At 44.0% G+C, this 17,547-nt stretch overlaps 1 protein-coding gene across 1 annotated transcript in view; it reads left to right on the top strand.

The window, feature by feature from the left end:
- Positions 1-17,547, top strand: part of KMT2A (lysine methyltransferase 2A) — a 39,214-nt gene that overhangs the window by 17,293 nt on the left and 4,374 nt on the right. The window contains exons 12-35 of the mRNA XM_086861277.1: positions 51-146; positions 913-1,033; positions 1,801-1,914; positions 2,257-2,441; positions 3,030-3,203; positions 3,999-4,109; positions 4,369-4,442; positions 4,896-5,089; positions 5,399-5,505; positions 5,649-5,786; positions 6,291-6,449; positions 6,741-6,858; positions 6,941-7,019; positions 7,280-7,440; positions 8,071-8,256; positions 8,864-13,163; positions 13,473-13,553; positions 14,074-14,138; positions 14,504-14,674; positions 15,222-15,296; positions 15,567-15,741; positions 16,123-16,230; positions 16,675-16,758; positions 17,135-17,264. Coding sequence (XP_086717403.1) covers positions 51-146; positions 913-1,033; positions 1,801-1,914; positions 2,257-2,441; positions 3,030-3,203; positions 3,999-4,109; positions 4,369-4,442; positions 4,896-5,089; positions 5,399-5,505; positions 5,649-5,786; positions 6,291-6,449; positions 6,741-6,858; positions 6,941-7,019; positions 7,280-7,440; positions 8,071-8,256; positions 8,864-13,163; positions 13,473-13,553; positions 14,074-14,138; positions 14,504-14,674; positions 15,222-15,296; positions 15,567-15,741; positions 16,123-16,230; positions 16,675-16,758; positions 17,135-17,264 — 7,206 coding nt within the window. The remainder of the gene's footprint in view (positions 1-50; positions 147-912; positions 1,034-1,800; positions 1,915-2,256; positions 2,442-3,029; positions 3,204-3,998; positions 4,110-4,368; positions 4,443-4,895; positions 5,090-5,398; positions 5,506-5,648; positions 5,787-6,290; positions 6,450-6,740; positions 6,859-6,940; positions 7,020-7,279; positions 7,441-8,070; positions 8,257-8,863; positions 13,164-13,472; positions 13,554-14,073; positions 14,139-14,503; positions 14,675-15,221; positions 15,297-15,566; positions 15,742-16,122; positions 16,231-16,674; positions 16,759-17,134; positions 17,265-17,547) is intronic.

Below are 17,547 nucleotides of genomic sequence, written 5' to 3' on the forward strand. Positions count from 1 at the left end.
ATCTTTTTGCAGGGTGTCAGTACCAATGCTTTTCTCCCTTATTCCTGTAGCAATTGCTGGAGTGTAACAAGTGCCGAAACAGCTATCACCCCGAGTGCCTGGGCCCCAACTACCCAACAAAACCCACCAAGAAAAAGAAAGTTTGGGTGAGGGATATTAATTTCTTTTTTTGGGTAATTAATTTGTTGACTGACAGTAATGCCATGGAGCAGAGCTCTGCAGGTGATATGCTCTGATGCAGTTCCTCATCTCATCAAGGCAAGGTGCCTATTGTGTCAGACAATACATTTGGAAATAGATAGTGAGATGGCTGTTTGATAAGATGTTCTGAAAAAGCAAAATTTTTAAAGATACTACCTCTTTTTTTCAGTTACAGTAGGTCATAAGATCATAGTAAGTGTTTTGGTTGTAGTCCCATAACATGGAAGAAGGTCTTTAAAATAGAAGTGTTTACTTTGTTAACAAACCCATTGGTACTGGTATTAAGAGACAATTTGGATTAGTTTGCTAATTTGTGTCTTTCAAGCTTTTGTTCTAAACAAGTGCCTGTGGTGTATTTGTTACTAAGACTTTGTCTACATGTTTCATTCTACAATGTACAGAGTTTAAAAAATATTGAAATAGGACTCTATATTTTAGATGAGAAGAAATGCCACAGCTACATGTGTTTTATGTGATATTCTCTTCAGTATAAATATGAAGGACAAAAAATGATACTGTGATTTGGTTAAGTGTTTTTTCTTGTTGCATTATCACCATCTTACCTTGAAGGAAGTGAGCTTGGTACTTTTCAGTGAAAGTTTCAGCATTTAAAACTTGTTCTGTTGGGTAACATCTCTGCACTCATGAAATAATAAAAATTATGAAATGTGTTGAAAGCACATGAATTTCTTTCATTAATTATTTTTCCAGATATGTACCAAATGTGTTCGCTGCAAGAGCTGTGGTTCAACAACACCCGGCAAAGGGTGGGATGCACAGTGGTCTCATGACTTCTCCCTGTGTCATGATTGTGCCAAACTCTTTGCTAAAGGTATGTAAAGTTGTTATTCTTTACATCAGGAGCTTCTTTAGCTGCTTGGGTTTGAATCAGCCAGTGTGAGTGGGCAGAAGGTTAGCGTGGCACCTGAGCTTGGCACAGTCCAGGCAGCAGTGCAGGCTGGTTGTGGTTGAGCCTGAAAGTGCACATAACAGTTAAATGTTAAAGCCAGGATCTCAGGTTGTGCAGTGGCTCACCAAAGTCACCACTGCTTTATTGTCAGAGTTTGGGGCTTTCAGCATGTAAACACTCTGCCATATGAAGGAATTGTTGCACACCTGTTGGACCAGGGTTTCAAATAGCAGTTGAGGAAAAGACATTTTAAGATACTTCTGACTTAGAAGCAATTTAAAAGCAAAGTTTATATTCTAAAGTAGTTACTCCTTTTGTTATTTGCTGTACATGATGCCTTTGAACCTCAGAGGGCATTCTGAGGAAGAATCTTAGGAGAGAAAGTCTTGAATGTTCCATATAATTTCCTGCCTATGTGTCTTCTTTGTCCTTTCATTTTGCTCTTGCATGTAGTATTTTGTTAGTCTCGCCACGCCCATAAAATGTCTGTCCAGCCATGGAATTCTAAAGTAGTTGGTGGTCTTCCAAAGGTATTTTTTGTAGCCTTGTAACAGTAGAGGGGACTGTGCTGGCAGTTTACCTGGGGGGGTGTTTGTAGCTGCTTTCTTAGCACACCAGTAAGTAACCACACAACCTTTAAAGGTGTGTTTGGCATCCAAACTTCCAATAAGATCCCCTTTTGTTTGCAGGAAATTTTTGTCCTCTCTGTGACAAATGTTATGATGATGACGACTATGAGAGCAAGATGATGCAGTGTGGGAAATGTGACCGCTGGGTCCACTCCAAATGTGAAAACCTTTCTGGTAAGGAAATCCTTCATCCACTTAAGAGCATGGGATGGTGATTAGACCAAAGCAATCAAGTCTTGGACCTTTCTACTTGAGTGTTACTTTAACATGCTCACTTGTGACCTACCTGAAAAATGCCTGTAGAGTGGCAACAGATAAACCAGTGCTAATACTAATGACATCATGAAAGCACAGGACTTTCCTCAAAGGCTGTGTCCCTCAATTAGCTGCACAAGGTACAAGGGGCTTTTGTTAAATAAAAAGTGTCACTTAGGCAGTAAGTGCAGGGCAGGGATTTTTCCCTGTATCCTTCAGTAAAGTAGTTCAGATGGTTACCTTGTCTTCTTTTGTCTCCAGATGAAATGTATGAGATACTCTCCAACTTGCCCGAGAGCGTTGCATACACCTGCATTAACTGTACAGAGCAGCACCCTGCAGAATGGCGTCTGGCACTGGAAAAGGAGCTGCAGATTTCCTTGAAGCAGGTTTTAACAGCCCTGTTGAATTCCAGAACTACCAGCCACTTACTGCGGTATCGACAGGTAAGCTGGAGCCTGTGCCCTGTTGGTGTTTCTCTGGCTTTGAGTGTACATAGCATTCAGTTGAGTTGTAGAGGTGTTGCCTCATACTGCAGAAGTGTCTTCATCGCACTTGGAACAACATGCGCTGTGATTTATTTATATTTTTTCTTTCTTTTGTTGATTCTTTGGATGCAGGGAAATGGGTATCTGTGATACAGCTTGTGAAGCTGAAAGAAAAATAGGGTGAAGTTCTTCAAGGAATGGGAGGATTTAGCTCTGTCATTATGAAGGTGGTCTTCGGACAGAAGAACGGGATCTTTGTCTTGAAATATGCACTCAGAAATAAAACTTCTGAGCAATGAGTGTGATCCTTATGCCTGATGGCTCTGTCCTGCTGTGCACCTTAGAGGTCTCAGCAGAAAGCTGGTTAAGAGCTCTCCTTTGTTTCTCCTACATTTTGACAGAAATTCAGAGCTTGGGTCTCCTTTGCTTCACATTATCGAGAATCCTTGGACCAGTAAATGAGCTTGGGAGTGTATCTTCAGGAGCAAATGCAGCAGCTGCATTTCAGTAGTTAACATCCCTCTGTCTCGTTGCTGATGTTCACAGGCAGCAAAACCGCCTGATTTAAATCCTGAGACAGAAGAGAGTATCCCATCCAGAAGCTCTCCTGAGGGTCCCGATCCTCCTGTCCTAACAGAAGTCAGTAAACAGGAGGAACAGCAACCTCTCGATCTGGAAGGAGTGAAAAGAAAAATGGATCAAGGAAGTTACACTTCTGTGGTATGTCAAGTTGTCATGTTCCACTCTGTTAATAGACACTGTGAAATGCTTTATTCCATATGGTCTTCATAACTGAGCAGCTTAAGCCTTTTCTTTAGGAAGAGGGAAGCAGGTTATCATGCTGCTGAAAATAGTTCTGGCTGGTGCTGGTTAATATTGGTCCAGACACAAGTAATTGACACTTTTGTGGGGCTCTCTATAGCCAGCAGTGGTACTTGGTTAGACCCCATTTGCTTTTAGTCAGACATTTATATACATAAATGTTCAGGTCATCCTGACCATGCAAATTCTGACTGAAGGTCTGGCCAAATAGCCCTGCTGCAGTTGGTTACCTGGAAACTAAGGATTCATGGGTGGAGGGTTGATCTCTTCAGAGGTCATTTACAGAAAAGGCTAGTGTGCAAATCAGTTCTCTTTGCACAGAGCAGCCTTTTTCTCTTTTTTCCTAGAGAATTCATAATCTTGAGGAACCCTGTATATTGCAAAGTGCTTGGCAAATGTTGTGGTGCCAGATTTTGACCAAATCCTTCTGGGATAGTTAGTCTTGCAGATTTAAGACCAGTCAGCAATCAGCTGAAGTGAATGGTTGTGGGTGTAGCAGCTCTGCCAGCCAGTTTGCAAATCTAGAGGGCTGCTTGCTTCTTCACAGCCAAATTCCCGTTCTGCTTTTAAGCTGATGCTCTAGTTCAATTTTACTGAATCTGAATGTTCACTTGATGCCCTAAAAAATTAGTGGGTGGTACAGCTGTGCAAAAGACAATTGTGTTAATGTGAAGCTTTGTGGATTTCTTACAGTTGGATTTTAGTGATGACGTCGTGAAGATAATTCAAGCAGCCATTAATGCTGATGGTGGGCAGCCAGAGATTAAGAAAGCAAACAGCATGGTCAAGTCCTTCTTTATTCGGGTGAGCTGGCCTACAGTTACTTTGAAACCTGCTTGGTATCCTACCACTGCTTATTGATGTTGGAGTCCAAAGGGCCACCACATTTAGCCCTGCTTGGGTCTTTCCAGGAATAAAATAGTACATTGTCAGAGTTGTTAATGTTAATGAAATGTTACTAGTTGTGCATTTACAGTACACGCTGTACGTTCAGACAGCTGAACGCCTTTGAAATTTTTGGTATGTTGTCTAACTTTTCTAATGGGGTGTTGTTTTCCTTTAGCAAATGGAGCGTGTTTTTCCATGGTTCAGTGTAAAAAAGTCCAGATTCTGGGAGCCAAATAAAGTAACAAGCAAGTAAGTAATTGTTCTGTATCCAGCTGCGACACCCCGCCGTTTGCCAGCTGGCTGAGCAAAACGTATTGAAAGAGCCTGTTTGCAGGGTTGGAATTTCTGGGGTTTTTTCCCCTAAGAAGTTACACAGTAATCCCATTCCCATGTTTTGCACACGCTTCCTTGTTTTAAGCAGAGTAACCAAAATTCTTAATTAGAACTAGGTGTACTGTGGCTTGTCAGTCCTCACCTTCTTTCCTTCTCCTTCTTCTCACACCCCCATTTGGGGCTTACCCTTTAAAGAAGCGGACAGCCACATCACAAAGCTTAAAATGTGACTGGTGGGGAACATGTTAGGGCTGTAGGTAATTAATGGAGTTGTTGCTTGGGGGGTGGATGTCAGGCAGACCCTGGTAGGCAGGGTATAAGGACCTGTGGTGCAGCCATGTGTGACACTGACTCCTTGCTTCATCTCAGCAGCGGTATGTTGCCGAATGCGGTGCTGCCCCCGTCACTCGACCATAATTACGCTCAATGGCAGGAGCGTGAAGAGAACAACCGCACTGAACAGCCCCCTCTGATGAAGAAAATCATTCCAGCTCCAAAACTCAAAGGGCCTGGAGAGCCAGATTCACCAACTCCCCTACATCCTCCTACACCTCCCATCTCTGGTAAGAGAGCCAATGTCAGGATTGCCAATCCCAAACACAGAAAATGCAGCTGTCTTTGAGGCCTCTGTGACCTGAAATCATTCAGAGGCAGTAACATATGTGATGTTTCTGAGCCAAGCTTGGACCCAAGAATGCTTTTGCACCCACCTCTTTTCCCCAGAATGAAGGTTGTGCAGAGGCATGTGCTTTGCTTTCCAAGCTGACTATTGAAAAGTCTTCTACTATGTTCACTTACTGACAGTCTCTCCAGATGATTTTTTGCCACCCTGAATTTCAAGAATAAATACTGTTCTCTCTTTTAACTCTAAGGCTCTGACAGAAGCAGAGAGGATAGTCCTGAACTGAACCCACCTCCAGATGTGGAAGACAACAGGCAGTGTGCATTGTGCCTGAAATACGGTGATGACAGTGCTAATGTGAGTATCTGCCCCATTGCCCTTTCTGTAGGAGCCCACTTAAGCAGTGCTGTGGATTTGGCACTGTGGATAGGCTGGATGGGTTTTGTGCATTGTTGTGTTCTCTAGAACATCTGAAAAGAACATTTCCTTCTGTTTTTTAGGATGCTGGACGTCTTCTCTATATTGGCCAAAACGAATGGACACATGTGAACTGTGCTTTGTGGTCAGCAGAAGTGTTTGAAGATGATGATGGTTCTCTGAAAAATGTGCACATGGCTGTGATCCGGGGAAAGCAGCTGGTGGGTACAAGCAAAGAACAGTTCACTAAACTTAATGCTGATTTAGCATCACAAGGCGGGAGCCCAGCTAAAAGATGCCTTGTGTGCATTTGTTCTTCTCTCTCCTTTCCTTGCAGTATTTTTTAACACTATATATAGTAGAACTGACTAAAGCTATTTGGAAAGTTATTTTATCCTTGCTCAGTTCAGAAATATTGTGGAGACTAAGTGAAGCTTGCAAATGTGAGGATTGGATATGAAGCACAGGCAGGAAAGTCTGGGAAAGGCCTGGAAGAACCAGTCCACAAATGAAAAGTTGTTCCATGTGAGGGATTCTTCTTCCTTTCACCTCCTCCTCCAGGTCTCTCGCTTCTGTGCGTGAGTTACTGTAGTGAAATGGAGCAGCAATGAAGCATGAGATCAAGCATCACTCTGAAATTCTGTCTGTGCAAAAAAACTCCAGCTGATAACAGCAATGGTTTTAGAAGAGATTAATTTTTTGGTTTTTTCTTTTTGCTCTTGCAGAGGTGTGAGTTCTGCCAGAAGTCAGGTGCCACAGTAGGCTGCTGCCTCACTTCCTGTACCAGTAACTATCATTTCATGTGCTCACGAGTCAAGAACTGTGTCTTTCTGGATGATAAGAAAGTTTATTGCCAGAGACATCGTGACTTGATCAAAGGAGAGGTAAGATTCTTCTTTCACTCTCTGCCTCACTCTGTTAAGGTGGTGTTAGCCTGTAACTATGAGCATTTTTTAGAAGTTTATGTTCAACATGTTTCTTGCTAACAAGGGCTGGACTGCATTGCTCTTAAAAAGAAGTCAGTAATATAACTAGCCTGGGGAAGTTTGGCAAGTGGTGCTCTGTGCTAATTCAAAAACCAAAAGACCAAACTGAGGATCAAGTAGGACAAACTGCATAGCATTCATGTGGTGGTTCCTTTAATTAACAAGTGGTTTTGTTGGTTCTTGGTCCAGGTGGTTCCTGAGAATGGGTTTGAAGTTCTTAGGAGAGTTTTTGTGGACTTCGAAGGGATCAGTTTGAGAAGAAAATTTCTTAGTGGCTTGGAACCAGAGAACATCCACATGATGATTGGTATGATCTAGTCTCTGGAAACTTGATCCACCTTTGGTCCTTTGGAATCTGGTTCACAGAACTGTTCCTTCTCTCTGCTCAGGTTCAATGACGATAGACTGCTTAGGAATTCTGAATGACCTCTCAGACTGTGAAGATAAGTTGTTTCCCATTGGCTATCAGTGAGTATAAGCTTTTGTTTCTTGTTTCAAGATTTGATGTCTTTCAGTATATTCCATGTCAAACTAGCACTGAAGTAACATATGGGAAAATTGACTGTAGTTTTTCCTACACTGTTGAGGAATCTCTGATTAAGCCGGGTGTGCAGTGTGTTCTACCAGGAGGCCTTTGGCCAATGTAGTTTTGAGAAATGGAAAATTTAAAACAAAAACAAGGTTTACTCAACTGTTGAGTAAATTGGTTTGTTTGAATTATCTTCCAGGTGCTCCAGGGTGTACTGGAGCACAACAGATGCCAGGAAGCGCTGTGTGTATACCTGCAAGATCATGGAGTGCCGACCTCCGGTCATAGAACCTGACATCAACAGCACTGTAGAGCATGATGATAATCGAACAATTGCTCATAGCCCAGTTCCCCTTACAGGTAATCTTTTAAGGACTTTGTGAAAGTATATTCTCTGTATGGTTTTGCCATACATCTCCTAAACCAAATCTGTTAAGTTTGGACAAGAATCCAATTCAGACTTCCATGTTACAGCACCTTAAGACTTTAAACTCCTGGATGTACTACTAATTTTGAAAAGAAACACTGCTGCAGGGATAGTTTCTAGTCTACAACTCAGAGAATTTTCTAGTGATCTAAAACTGTTCAAACTGTTGGTTAGTCTGTAGTAAGGGGGATGTTCAATAGAATGTTGAATGGTTATATTGTGCTTCTGTATTTCCAAATTGCTTCCTTGAATCCAAGGGTAAAGCTGTGAAAGATTTTTAAAATATTTATTGTTATTGTCATTGTTAACATAGGATCTCAAACTCTATAAATATATAGTGGAATTTCATGTGTAAGATGTGCAATTGCTACAAGTATTTGAAAACATTCTTATAGCAAGGAACCAGACATTATCTCTTGTCCGATCTTTGACTTTGTGTTTATTTAACGAATACCCTGATTCTCCAAGTGGAATATGATAGAAGTATATACTTGATCAGATCATAGCATTTAGGGCTCAGTGATGACTTACACTGTTGTTTTTTCTCTTTTATATGACAACAGAAATTCTACCAAAAGACACCCGAAATACACCTGAAATTGTAAACCCACCATCACCAGATCGTCCCTTGCATTCTCAGACCTCTAGTTCCTGTTACTATCCAGTGGTCTCAAAGGGTCCCAGGATCAGGGCACCAAGTTACCCATCTGCACAGAGGTCTCCTGGCTCAAGGCCATTACCCTCTGCAGGTATTTCTAGTACTGTTGATTTTGATTAAGATTTATTTTGGAAATATTTTTGGTTTAGTTCCTGTCTTTCTTGGCTTCTTTCAGAATGTGTTTAGTTACTGTTTCTAGAGAAAGTAGTGAAATGGCAATAGGTTGAGGAAAGTTCTAACAATACACAGTAGAGATGGCCTGCAGGGAAATGAGCAACTAAAACAAACAGTCCCTTGGGATGAGGAAGAGGCAGGATTTGTGCCATATAGTAGTTGTGAGCCAAAAGCACTGTGATATCAGTTAGGGACTTAATATCTCAGTATTTTTCCAGAGAGACTCAAAAATCTGGTATTGTAATTCAGCAGTTATTTCTGACTAATGTTTTCTTTGAAACTGATGGTGAAAATTCACATCTAAAGTTCAGGTACCAAACCCTGAGATACAAACTTGCTGAATCCTGGGTGATGGTATCAGGTTTTTAACACCTATCTAAAGTATCAATACCATGTGTTGGTGTTGTTTAGCTGAAAAGTTTTGTTGGGTTTTAATTTCTTGTGTTTTGTGTGAAGGAATTGGATGTGCATTCACTGTGAAGGTTTAAGATCACCTGACAGTATTTCTTGCTTTTGTTTCTCAGGAAGTCCTACCCCAGTGACCCATGAAATAGTGACAGTAGGAGATCCTTTGCTATCCTCAGGACTTAAGAGCATTGGTTCTCGGAGACACAGCACCTCTTCTTTGTCACAGCAACAATCAAAACTCCGGATGATTTCCCCTACACGAGCTGGGAACACGTACTCGAGGCACAGTGTGTCTTCAGTTTCCAGCATGGGAGCCTCTTCAGAACATGAACCGACTGTCAAAAGTACTGACCGCTTTGTGGGGTCGGTGAGCACAGGTCCTCCGAGTGCTCCACTTCAAAGTTGCTCTACCAGTTCAGGCTCACAGAAAACAGTGGCTGCAACTGGAAATAAAACTTACCAGCTGGATGCATCTCAATCTACAGAAGGGAAACATTCCAGCAGTTCAGATTTAATAGCCAAAGGTGCACCTTTGAAGGGGGAGAAAATGAAAACCTCAAAGGACCCAGATTATTCGTCTCATACTTTCGTTTCTGGAGGAAATTCCAAAGTGTCCACTCAGCCAACCAGTTCATCAGGCACAGAAATGAGTAAAATAGGAACCTTTCAAGAGTGTTCAGGATCATTTTCTTCCAAAGAAGCAATACCCTTTCCACCTTTGCATCAGAGAGTCACAAGGAAAGACAGAGATCAGCACATGGAAACTTTACAGCCAGAGAAAACAACTGTGGTTGATGAGATGGATGCAAAAACCTTGAAGGCTGCTGGACTAAACAACAGATCTCCTGCAGCAAGTGAGCAGGTAGTTGCTGCCCCCAGAGATAAACGTCAGAAAGGCAAAAAGTTAATGAAAGACAGTTTTAAAGAGAAGCATTCCTTGAAATCTCTTACAGAGACAAGTCAAACAGTAGGCAGTGATGAACTGAAACCAGACTTTGGCAATCAGGGTTTGGCAACTGAAAAAATTACCCAGAGGTTATGTAATAATATTCCTGCTGAAAAAGCTGGTGAGAAGTCTCCATCTTCACAAGGGCCATCCAGAGGGTCTGCAGTGCAGGTTGAAGCAGCCCCTAAGGAATCGCAGGCACCCAGGAAACGAACTGTTAAAGTCACTTTGACTCCTCTCAAGATGGAAAGTGAAAACCAGTCTAAAAATGCACAGCAGGAAAGTGATGCTGAAACTCAGTCTGCAGGGGCAGACCTGACTGCTTTGGCAGAGCCCTCCTCAGCTTCAGAAGGCCCAGAAGAGAACCCTGCAATTCAGGGAAGTCCAAATGAAGCACCAACACAGGAATCTCAAAATAACACATATGAAAATTTGGCCATTCGGGATAATAGCTTGATGCTTCAGGATGGCGCTAAAGCTCAAGAAGAAGGCTCATACAAGCGGAGGTATCCAAGGAGAAGTGCTCGGGCCAGATCCAATATGTTCTTTGGACTGACTCCTCTGTATGGTGTGAGGTCCTATGGAGAGGAAGACATTCCCTTCTACAGTAACTCAGCTGGCAAGAAGCGAGGGAAGCGGTCTGCAGAAGGACAAGTGGATGGAGCAGATGACTTGAGCACATCAGATGAAGACGACTTGTACTACTACAATTTCACAAGGACAGTGGTTTCCTCAAACACGGAGGAGAGGCTCACATCCCATAGCTTATTCAGGGAGGAGGAGCAGCAGTGTGATCTTCCAAAAATCTCACAGCTAGACGGTGTGGATGATGGAACTGAAAGTGATACAAGTGTCACAGCAACAACCAGAAAAGTCAGCCAGGTAACTAAAAGGAGTGGCAAAGAGAATGGGACAGAGAACTTAAAGCTGGATAGAGCTGAAGAAGCTGGTGAGAAAGTGCAAGTCACCAAGAGCTCCACCATCCACAAAACTGACCCCAAGATTGATAACTGCCACCCTGTGAGCAGGGTTAAAGCTCAGGGTCAGGACTCTCTGGAAGTGCAGCTGAGCTCGTTGGAAACAGGCCGCAGGGCTCATGCAAGTACACCTGCCGACAAGAACCTGCTGGACACTTTCAACACAGAACTTCTGAAATCTGACTCAGACAATAACAACAGTGATGACTGTGGGAACATACTCCCTTCAGACATCATGGACTTTGTGCTGAAGAACACACCGTCTATGCAGGCCTTGGGGGAAAGTCCAGAGTCCTCATCATCTGAACTCCTGACCCTTGGAGAAGGTTTAGGTCTTGACAGCAACCGTGGAAAGGATATGGGTTTGTTTGAGGTGTTCTCTCAGCAGCTGCCCACCACTGAACCAGTGGACAGCAGTGTCTCTTCCTCCATATCAGCAGAAGAGCAGTTTGAATTGCCACTGGAGCTTCCTTCCGATCTCTCTGTTCTGACCACTCGCAGCCCTACGGTGCCCAGCCAAAATCACAACAGGCTTGCTGTCATTTCGGAGTCTTCACTTTCCTCCTCAGGAGAGAGGTCAATGCTTGCCTTGCCTTCCACAGAGTCTGGGGAGAAGAGAGTGACAGTCACAGAAAAATCTGCCTCCGGGGAAGGTGATGCGGCTCTCCTGAGTCCAGGAGTAGACCCAAGCCCCGAAGGACACATGACTCCTGATCACTTCATCCAGGGTCACATAGATGCAGAGCATATAGCCAGCCCAGCCTGTGGCCCTGTCGAGCAAGGACATGGCAGCAACCAAGATTTAACAAGAAACAGCGGGACTCCAGGTATCCAGGTGCCAGTATCACCTACTGTTCCCCTCCAGAGCCAGAAGTATGTGCCAAACTCCACTGACAGTCCTGGCCCCTCTCAAATCTCCAATGCTGCGGTGCAGACTACACCACCCCACCTCAAGCCAGCTGCAGAAAAACTTCTGGTAGTTAACCAAAACATGCAGCCCCTGTACGTCCTCCAAACTCTTCCCAATGGTGTCACCCAAAAGATACAGTTAACGCCTTCTGTTAGTTCTGCACAGAGTGTGATGGAAACCAACACTTCAGTGTTGGGGCCCATGGGGAGCGGGCTCACGCTGACCACAGGGTTGAATCCGAGCTTGCCTCCATCGCAGTCATTATTCCCTCCCACGAGCAAGGGTCTACTGCCCATGTCGCATCACCAGCATATACATCCCTTCTCCACACCTGCTCAGACAGGCTTCCCACCAAACATCAGCAGTCCTTCACCAGGTCTTCTAATCGGGGTGCAGCCACCCACTGATCCTCAGCTCTTAGTGTCTGAAGCTAGTCAGAGGACAGACCTAGGTACTGCTGCTTCTACACCAGCTGCTGCCCTGGGCAAGAAACGGCCCATATCTCGTCTGCAGTCACGGAAGAACAAGAAGCTGGCTCCTTCTGGAACTCCTTCTGCTATAGCTCCTTCTGATATGGTCTCCAACATGACCTTAATTAATTTTGCTCCTTCCCAGATTTCTAATCACCCGTTGGATTTGGGAACCATTGCTAATTCAACATCCCATAGAACTGTTCCTAATATTATCAAAAGGTCAAAGTCTGGGGTCATGTATTTTGAGCAAGCATCTTTGCTCCCGCAAGGTGGGACCACTACTGCAGTCAGCACATCTCCCAGCATTATTGGTGCAGATGCCAGTCACCTCCCAGCAGGGCCTGTATCAGGCCTAACATCGAGTTCCTCGGTGCTGAATGTCGTATCCATGCAGGCCACAGCAGCCCCTAGTACTGGTGGGTCAGTTCCTGGTCACGTTTTGGGACAAAGTTCTGTAACGTTAACAAGCCCCGGATTATTGGGGGACCTTGGTCCGATAAGCAACCTCCTGATCAAAGCTAGTCAGCAAAGCCTTGGTCTTCAGGAGCAGCACATGACTTTACCACCAAGTTCTGGGATGTTTTCTCAATTGGGAGCATCTCAGACTCCGTCTACGGCAGCCATGACAGCTGCCTCGAGCATATGTGTTCTACCCTCAGCACAGACAATGGGCATGACAGTCGCTCCATCGTCTGCTGACCCAGAAGGCTCGTACCAGCTTCAGCACATGACACAGCTTTTAGCCAACAAACCCGGGGTTGCATCCTCCCAGCTGGACCTTAGCACAGTTTCGGCAACGACACAGTTGTCAAGCTTTCCACAGCTGGTCGATGTTCCAAACAATACCGGACTCGAACAAAGCAAGGCTTCCTCGTCAGTGATGCATGCCAGTTCAGCATCTCCAGGAGGCTCCCCATCACCTGGCCAGCAGTCTGCAAGTAGCTCTGTGCTGGGTGCCACGAAAATGAAGCCAAAAGTCAAACGCATCCAGCCATTGTTAGACAAAGGGAATGGAAAGAAGCACAAAACTTCTCACGCATGGGCTGGTTCTTCTGAAGCTCACGTTCCTGAAAAAGGGACTGTTGCTGTACCCCAGGTCTTGGCTACAGGGTAAGAGGAGAGTTTGGTTTTGCTCATCCCTGAGGTTTTGTAACAGTATGAGAGAAGCTCGCACTAGTTTCTCCAGGAAATTGTGCAAGTCAAGGCAAATTGCAAAGTGCAGCTTTTGATTGATGTGGTACTGGAAGCATGAGCTGGTTCTCTGCATCTTAGGAGCTGTTGTTGCTGCTTGTGTAGTTCTGCGGAACTGCGAAATCAATCGTGGCAACTCCCAGTGGATCCATTCCTGCCTTCCAGTCTCATTTATGGCACACCTAAGTTGGCAGACATTTTGAATGTTCGCAAATCTTTTTCTTCCAGGACTCCTGCTGTGAAGGCAGATGCGCAGGATGCAGCCAGTGTTGATCAGCCGTTGCAAAATCCACATGGGCAGTCTGCAGGGTAAGGGATGAACAGACCTTTCTATATGATTCTGCTTGCTTGAGCTGAAGGGCATTTGTATGGAGAATGGAGGAAGTCTGGCATTCCTAGTTAAAATGCCTGTGGAGCTTTCAGTAGGGAATGTACAATCACATTTAGATGCAATATGGAGCCATTTTGCATTAAGCTGAGTGTAGTTCTGAGAGGCTCAGTGCCTGCGGAGGAGATGCTCATTCAGCAGTGTCTGATTGTGTGTTGGCCTACACCTTGTTCCTGAGTGGGGCTGACATGGAAAGCAGGTCACAGGCTGTGTGAAATTAGGCTGCTGCCCACAAGCTGTTAGAGGCTGCAAACAGAAATGCTACTGAGTAGAATCTTTTTGTTTGTTCATTTCCAACTGAATTTATGTTAGAACATTTGATCTAGAAAAAGATTCTTGTATCTGTCTAAGACTGCTGCTCAGGGTTGGTGAGGAAATGAGGCAGGTTGTTAGCTATTTTTCTCCATGGTTTTCTCCATGTTCTCCTCCTTCCCTCCCAAGGCAACTGGCTGTGGTCCCAGAACCTCAATCAACGCAGAACTCAATAAATGAGCAAGAAAATGCAGGTATGTTACTTTCTTCAAAAATACCTAGTCTCAGAATTCTCCAGGACTGGGAAAGTGATGTTTGAAGATTTGGTTTTTATGTTTGTCATTCTGTCAGGAAAAGGGTCAGAGCTATTAGCTTGTGTTATCCTTACTATAAGGGAAGCAGAGGTTTGTTTGCTGTTTGTGGGACTTGGACAAATAGTTTTGTCTCTGTTTTTAGTTTGTGAAAATTTCAGCACTTGAGATTTCACACTCTTACTGCAACACTCTCCAGAATTTTTTTCTTGGCTGGATTTGCTGGTGAAAAGGCAAGTCAGTAAGTTATTTTCAATTGTGGAACACCAGGTGTAAAAATCATTCTTTCCAATTGCCATCTTTTCTAGGCTCAAAAGCTCTCGAGGAAGAAGAGAGCACTTTCAGCTCCCCTCTTATGTTTTGGCTTCAGCAAGAACAGAAGAGGAAAGAGTGTCTTGGTGAGAAGAAACCGAAAAAAGGTTTGGTTTTTGAGATCTCTAGTGATGATGGCTTTCAGATCTGCGCAGAAAGCATTGAAGGTAAGAACCGCACGGTGTTGGGTTGTACTGGTTTTAGCTGTCCTTACTAGAAGTAAAATTATTACTTCTGAGGACCTCTTACTTGTTTTATTTATAGATGTGAAAAAAAAAAGAGAGAAAGAGAAATCTCTTGGTTTACAGCCCTAGAACAATCCTAGTTCCTGATAATGTCTGTATGCTATTATTTTTCTTTTTATTTTGCAACATAATAGATTCTGTAACCCATAATATATATATATATATCACTGACACTTTTTTTTTATCAGTTGACCAACGGTATTGAACCATAGTTTGTCAAGAAACAGGCTGTGTGGATCACCCAGAGGTAGTATTGGGTGTCCAGACTTTCCCTCCAGACCTATTACTGAACACTCTGCCTTATGCCAATGTGAATTTTTAAGAGGATGAAAGCAATTGGATCCAAGAATCTTAATTTATGGCCTATGGAAAGTTGGAAATTTCATATTCTCCAATTAGTTTATTTAAATATGAATATCCCAGCACTTGGGTACCTTGTCACCATTTGTCACCTGTGTGTGTGCTGCAGATGCCTGGAAGTCGCTGACTGACAAGGTGCAAGAGGCCCGTTCGAATGCCCGCCTGAAGCAGCTGTCCTTTGCAGGTAACAGCCTGCGCTGAGCATGGGAGAGCAAACAGATCTTTCATGAGGGTCTTAGAGTCTTAATAGTTCCAGTTAACCTGCTGTGGGCTTTATGGAGGGTAATTTCTTCCCAATGGAAGGATTAGAAGCTCTCACATAGAATGCAGTAGCTAATACAGTGCTGCTGTGACACTTTGTGGTGTCCCAGCTCTTTGTGACAAGCTCCTGTATCTTCCTGCTCTAAGGCTGCACTCGTAATTAGTGTTTGTTGTGCTCTATTTCTTGTTCCAGGTGTGAATGGTCTGAGGATGTTGGGGATTATCCATGATACTGTTGTGTTCCTGATAGAGCAACTGTACGGAGCGAAGCACTGCCACAATTACAAGTTCAGATTTCACAAGCCAGAGGAGGCCAATGAACCTCCTTTAAACCCACATGGCTCTGCTCGGGCTGAAGTCCACCTGAGGCAAGTGTGAGCCTTGTCACCATTGGGGTTAATGGCCCTTTGGCTCCATAACTAACGCTGTGGCAGGGCAGGAGCAACAAATCTCTGCAGCACTAAAGTTCCATTAAGTGTTAACAACTGGCACATGAAAATCAACTCTTCAGCATCTTCAAATTCTGCACATTTTCCTGTGCCACTTTGTGGCACTTTCCTTGGTTCCCTTTCCTGGCTGAGGCTATTACTGGTGGTTCTCAGAACCTGCTGTGTCTACCCCAATGCACACGGCTTTAAGAGAGGGCAGAGTAGGGGAGGTGTGAGGCAGTAAACATGTCAGACTGTTGTGGCCATCATGTTTATTTTAAGTCAGTAAAACAAACTCCTTTTGGTCTCTTTAAATTGCAGGAAATCTGCATTTGATATGTTTAATTTCTTGGCGTCTAAACACCGACAGCCACCAGAATACAACCCAAATGATGAGGAAGAGGAAGAAGTGCAGCTGAAATCAGCCCGGTATGCAGCAGAGCTTAAAGGTTCCACGGGGAAAACAGTGTCAGGGTGTTAAAATTAGCAGATTTGGCTTAATTGCGGGTTGTGTGCTTTGAGGGGTATTTAAACATTGAAAGCTGCCAAGCACTGCTAGACTAGAGGCGACTTCTGCAAAAACAAGAGAAGTGACAGCTGAAGGTAACCACCAGCCTGGTCTGCCTTCAAATGCTTCTTTTCCTTGCTAATGTAAAACAATCTGATGGGAATTTGAAGAGGAAAGGGAGGAAATGATCTTTTACATCTATATATATTAAAACAGTGCATTAATTTTGATTGTGTTCTCTGTAGGCTGCAGTATCACAATCTATAAATCTCTCTATCTTGGAAAGTGCCCCAGATTATCTGGCACAGATAACATGGCACAGTCTCAAATACAGGTCATCATTTAGCAGTGCCCCTTTGTTCTAGGAGGGCGACCAGTATGGATCTGCCAATGCCCATGCGCTTCCGGCACTTGAAGAAGACCTCCAAGGAGGCAGTTGGTGTCTACAGGTATGGTTTTGCTCTTGTACCATTGCCCATAGGAGAGGGGAAGGTGGAAACTGGAAACCTCCTGTGAAGCCAGACTGCAAAATTGAGGGGAAAAGCAGACCTGGGGATTTTCCCCTCTTCCTTCTCCCTGCCCAAGTTATGTATTTGAAAAGTAATCCTCAGCACAGACCACTTGCTCCTTGCCGGCTTTGCTTTGGCAACAGCTCAGATGTGGGCAGAGAGACCTGGTGGTGTTCTTGTTAGTGTTCCCTTAGAGAAGGTTTAACAGTACCACTGTGGTCCTTGTCTCAAACAGCCTGTCTTCTGCAGCCTTTGCAATCTGATGTTCCTGAACTTTGCTTGTCTTGTTTGAAATAATTCTCTTGTTGCATTTTAGGTCTCCTATCCATGGCCGGGGTCTGTTCTGCAAAAGGAACATCGATGCAGGTGAGATGGTGATTGAATATTCAGGCAATGTCATTCGCTCCATCCTCACTGACAAACGAGAGAAATACTACGACAGTAAGGTGAGTTTTGCGTTTTTGTGGATGTTCTTAAAGAGTTTGGGAGAGCTAGAAAGTGGCTGTGAAGGTAGGACAGGCCTATATGAAAATTCTATTGAAAACATCTCAAACTGTATTTACTGACTTCTTGGGTTATTTTCATTCTTGCTGGAGCTTTAGAGGCACTTCATTCCCTTCTGTGATCTGGACAAGGTCTCAGATTAGTCTCAGTGAATGTGGGAATGAAATGATTCAGGCAGGAGTGTGTGAGGCCCAGTGGAGAGAGGCTACAGACACTGCCTCTGAG

This window comes from Cyanistes caeruleus, chromosome 23 (assembly GCF_971803275.1).
Source record: "Cyanistes caeruleus chromosome 23, bCyaCae1.hap1.1, whole genome shotgun sequence".
NCBI classification, from domain to species: Eukaryota; Metazoa; Chordata; class Aves; order Passeriformes; family Paridae; genus Cyanistes; species Cyanistes caeruleus.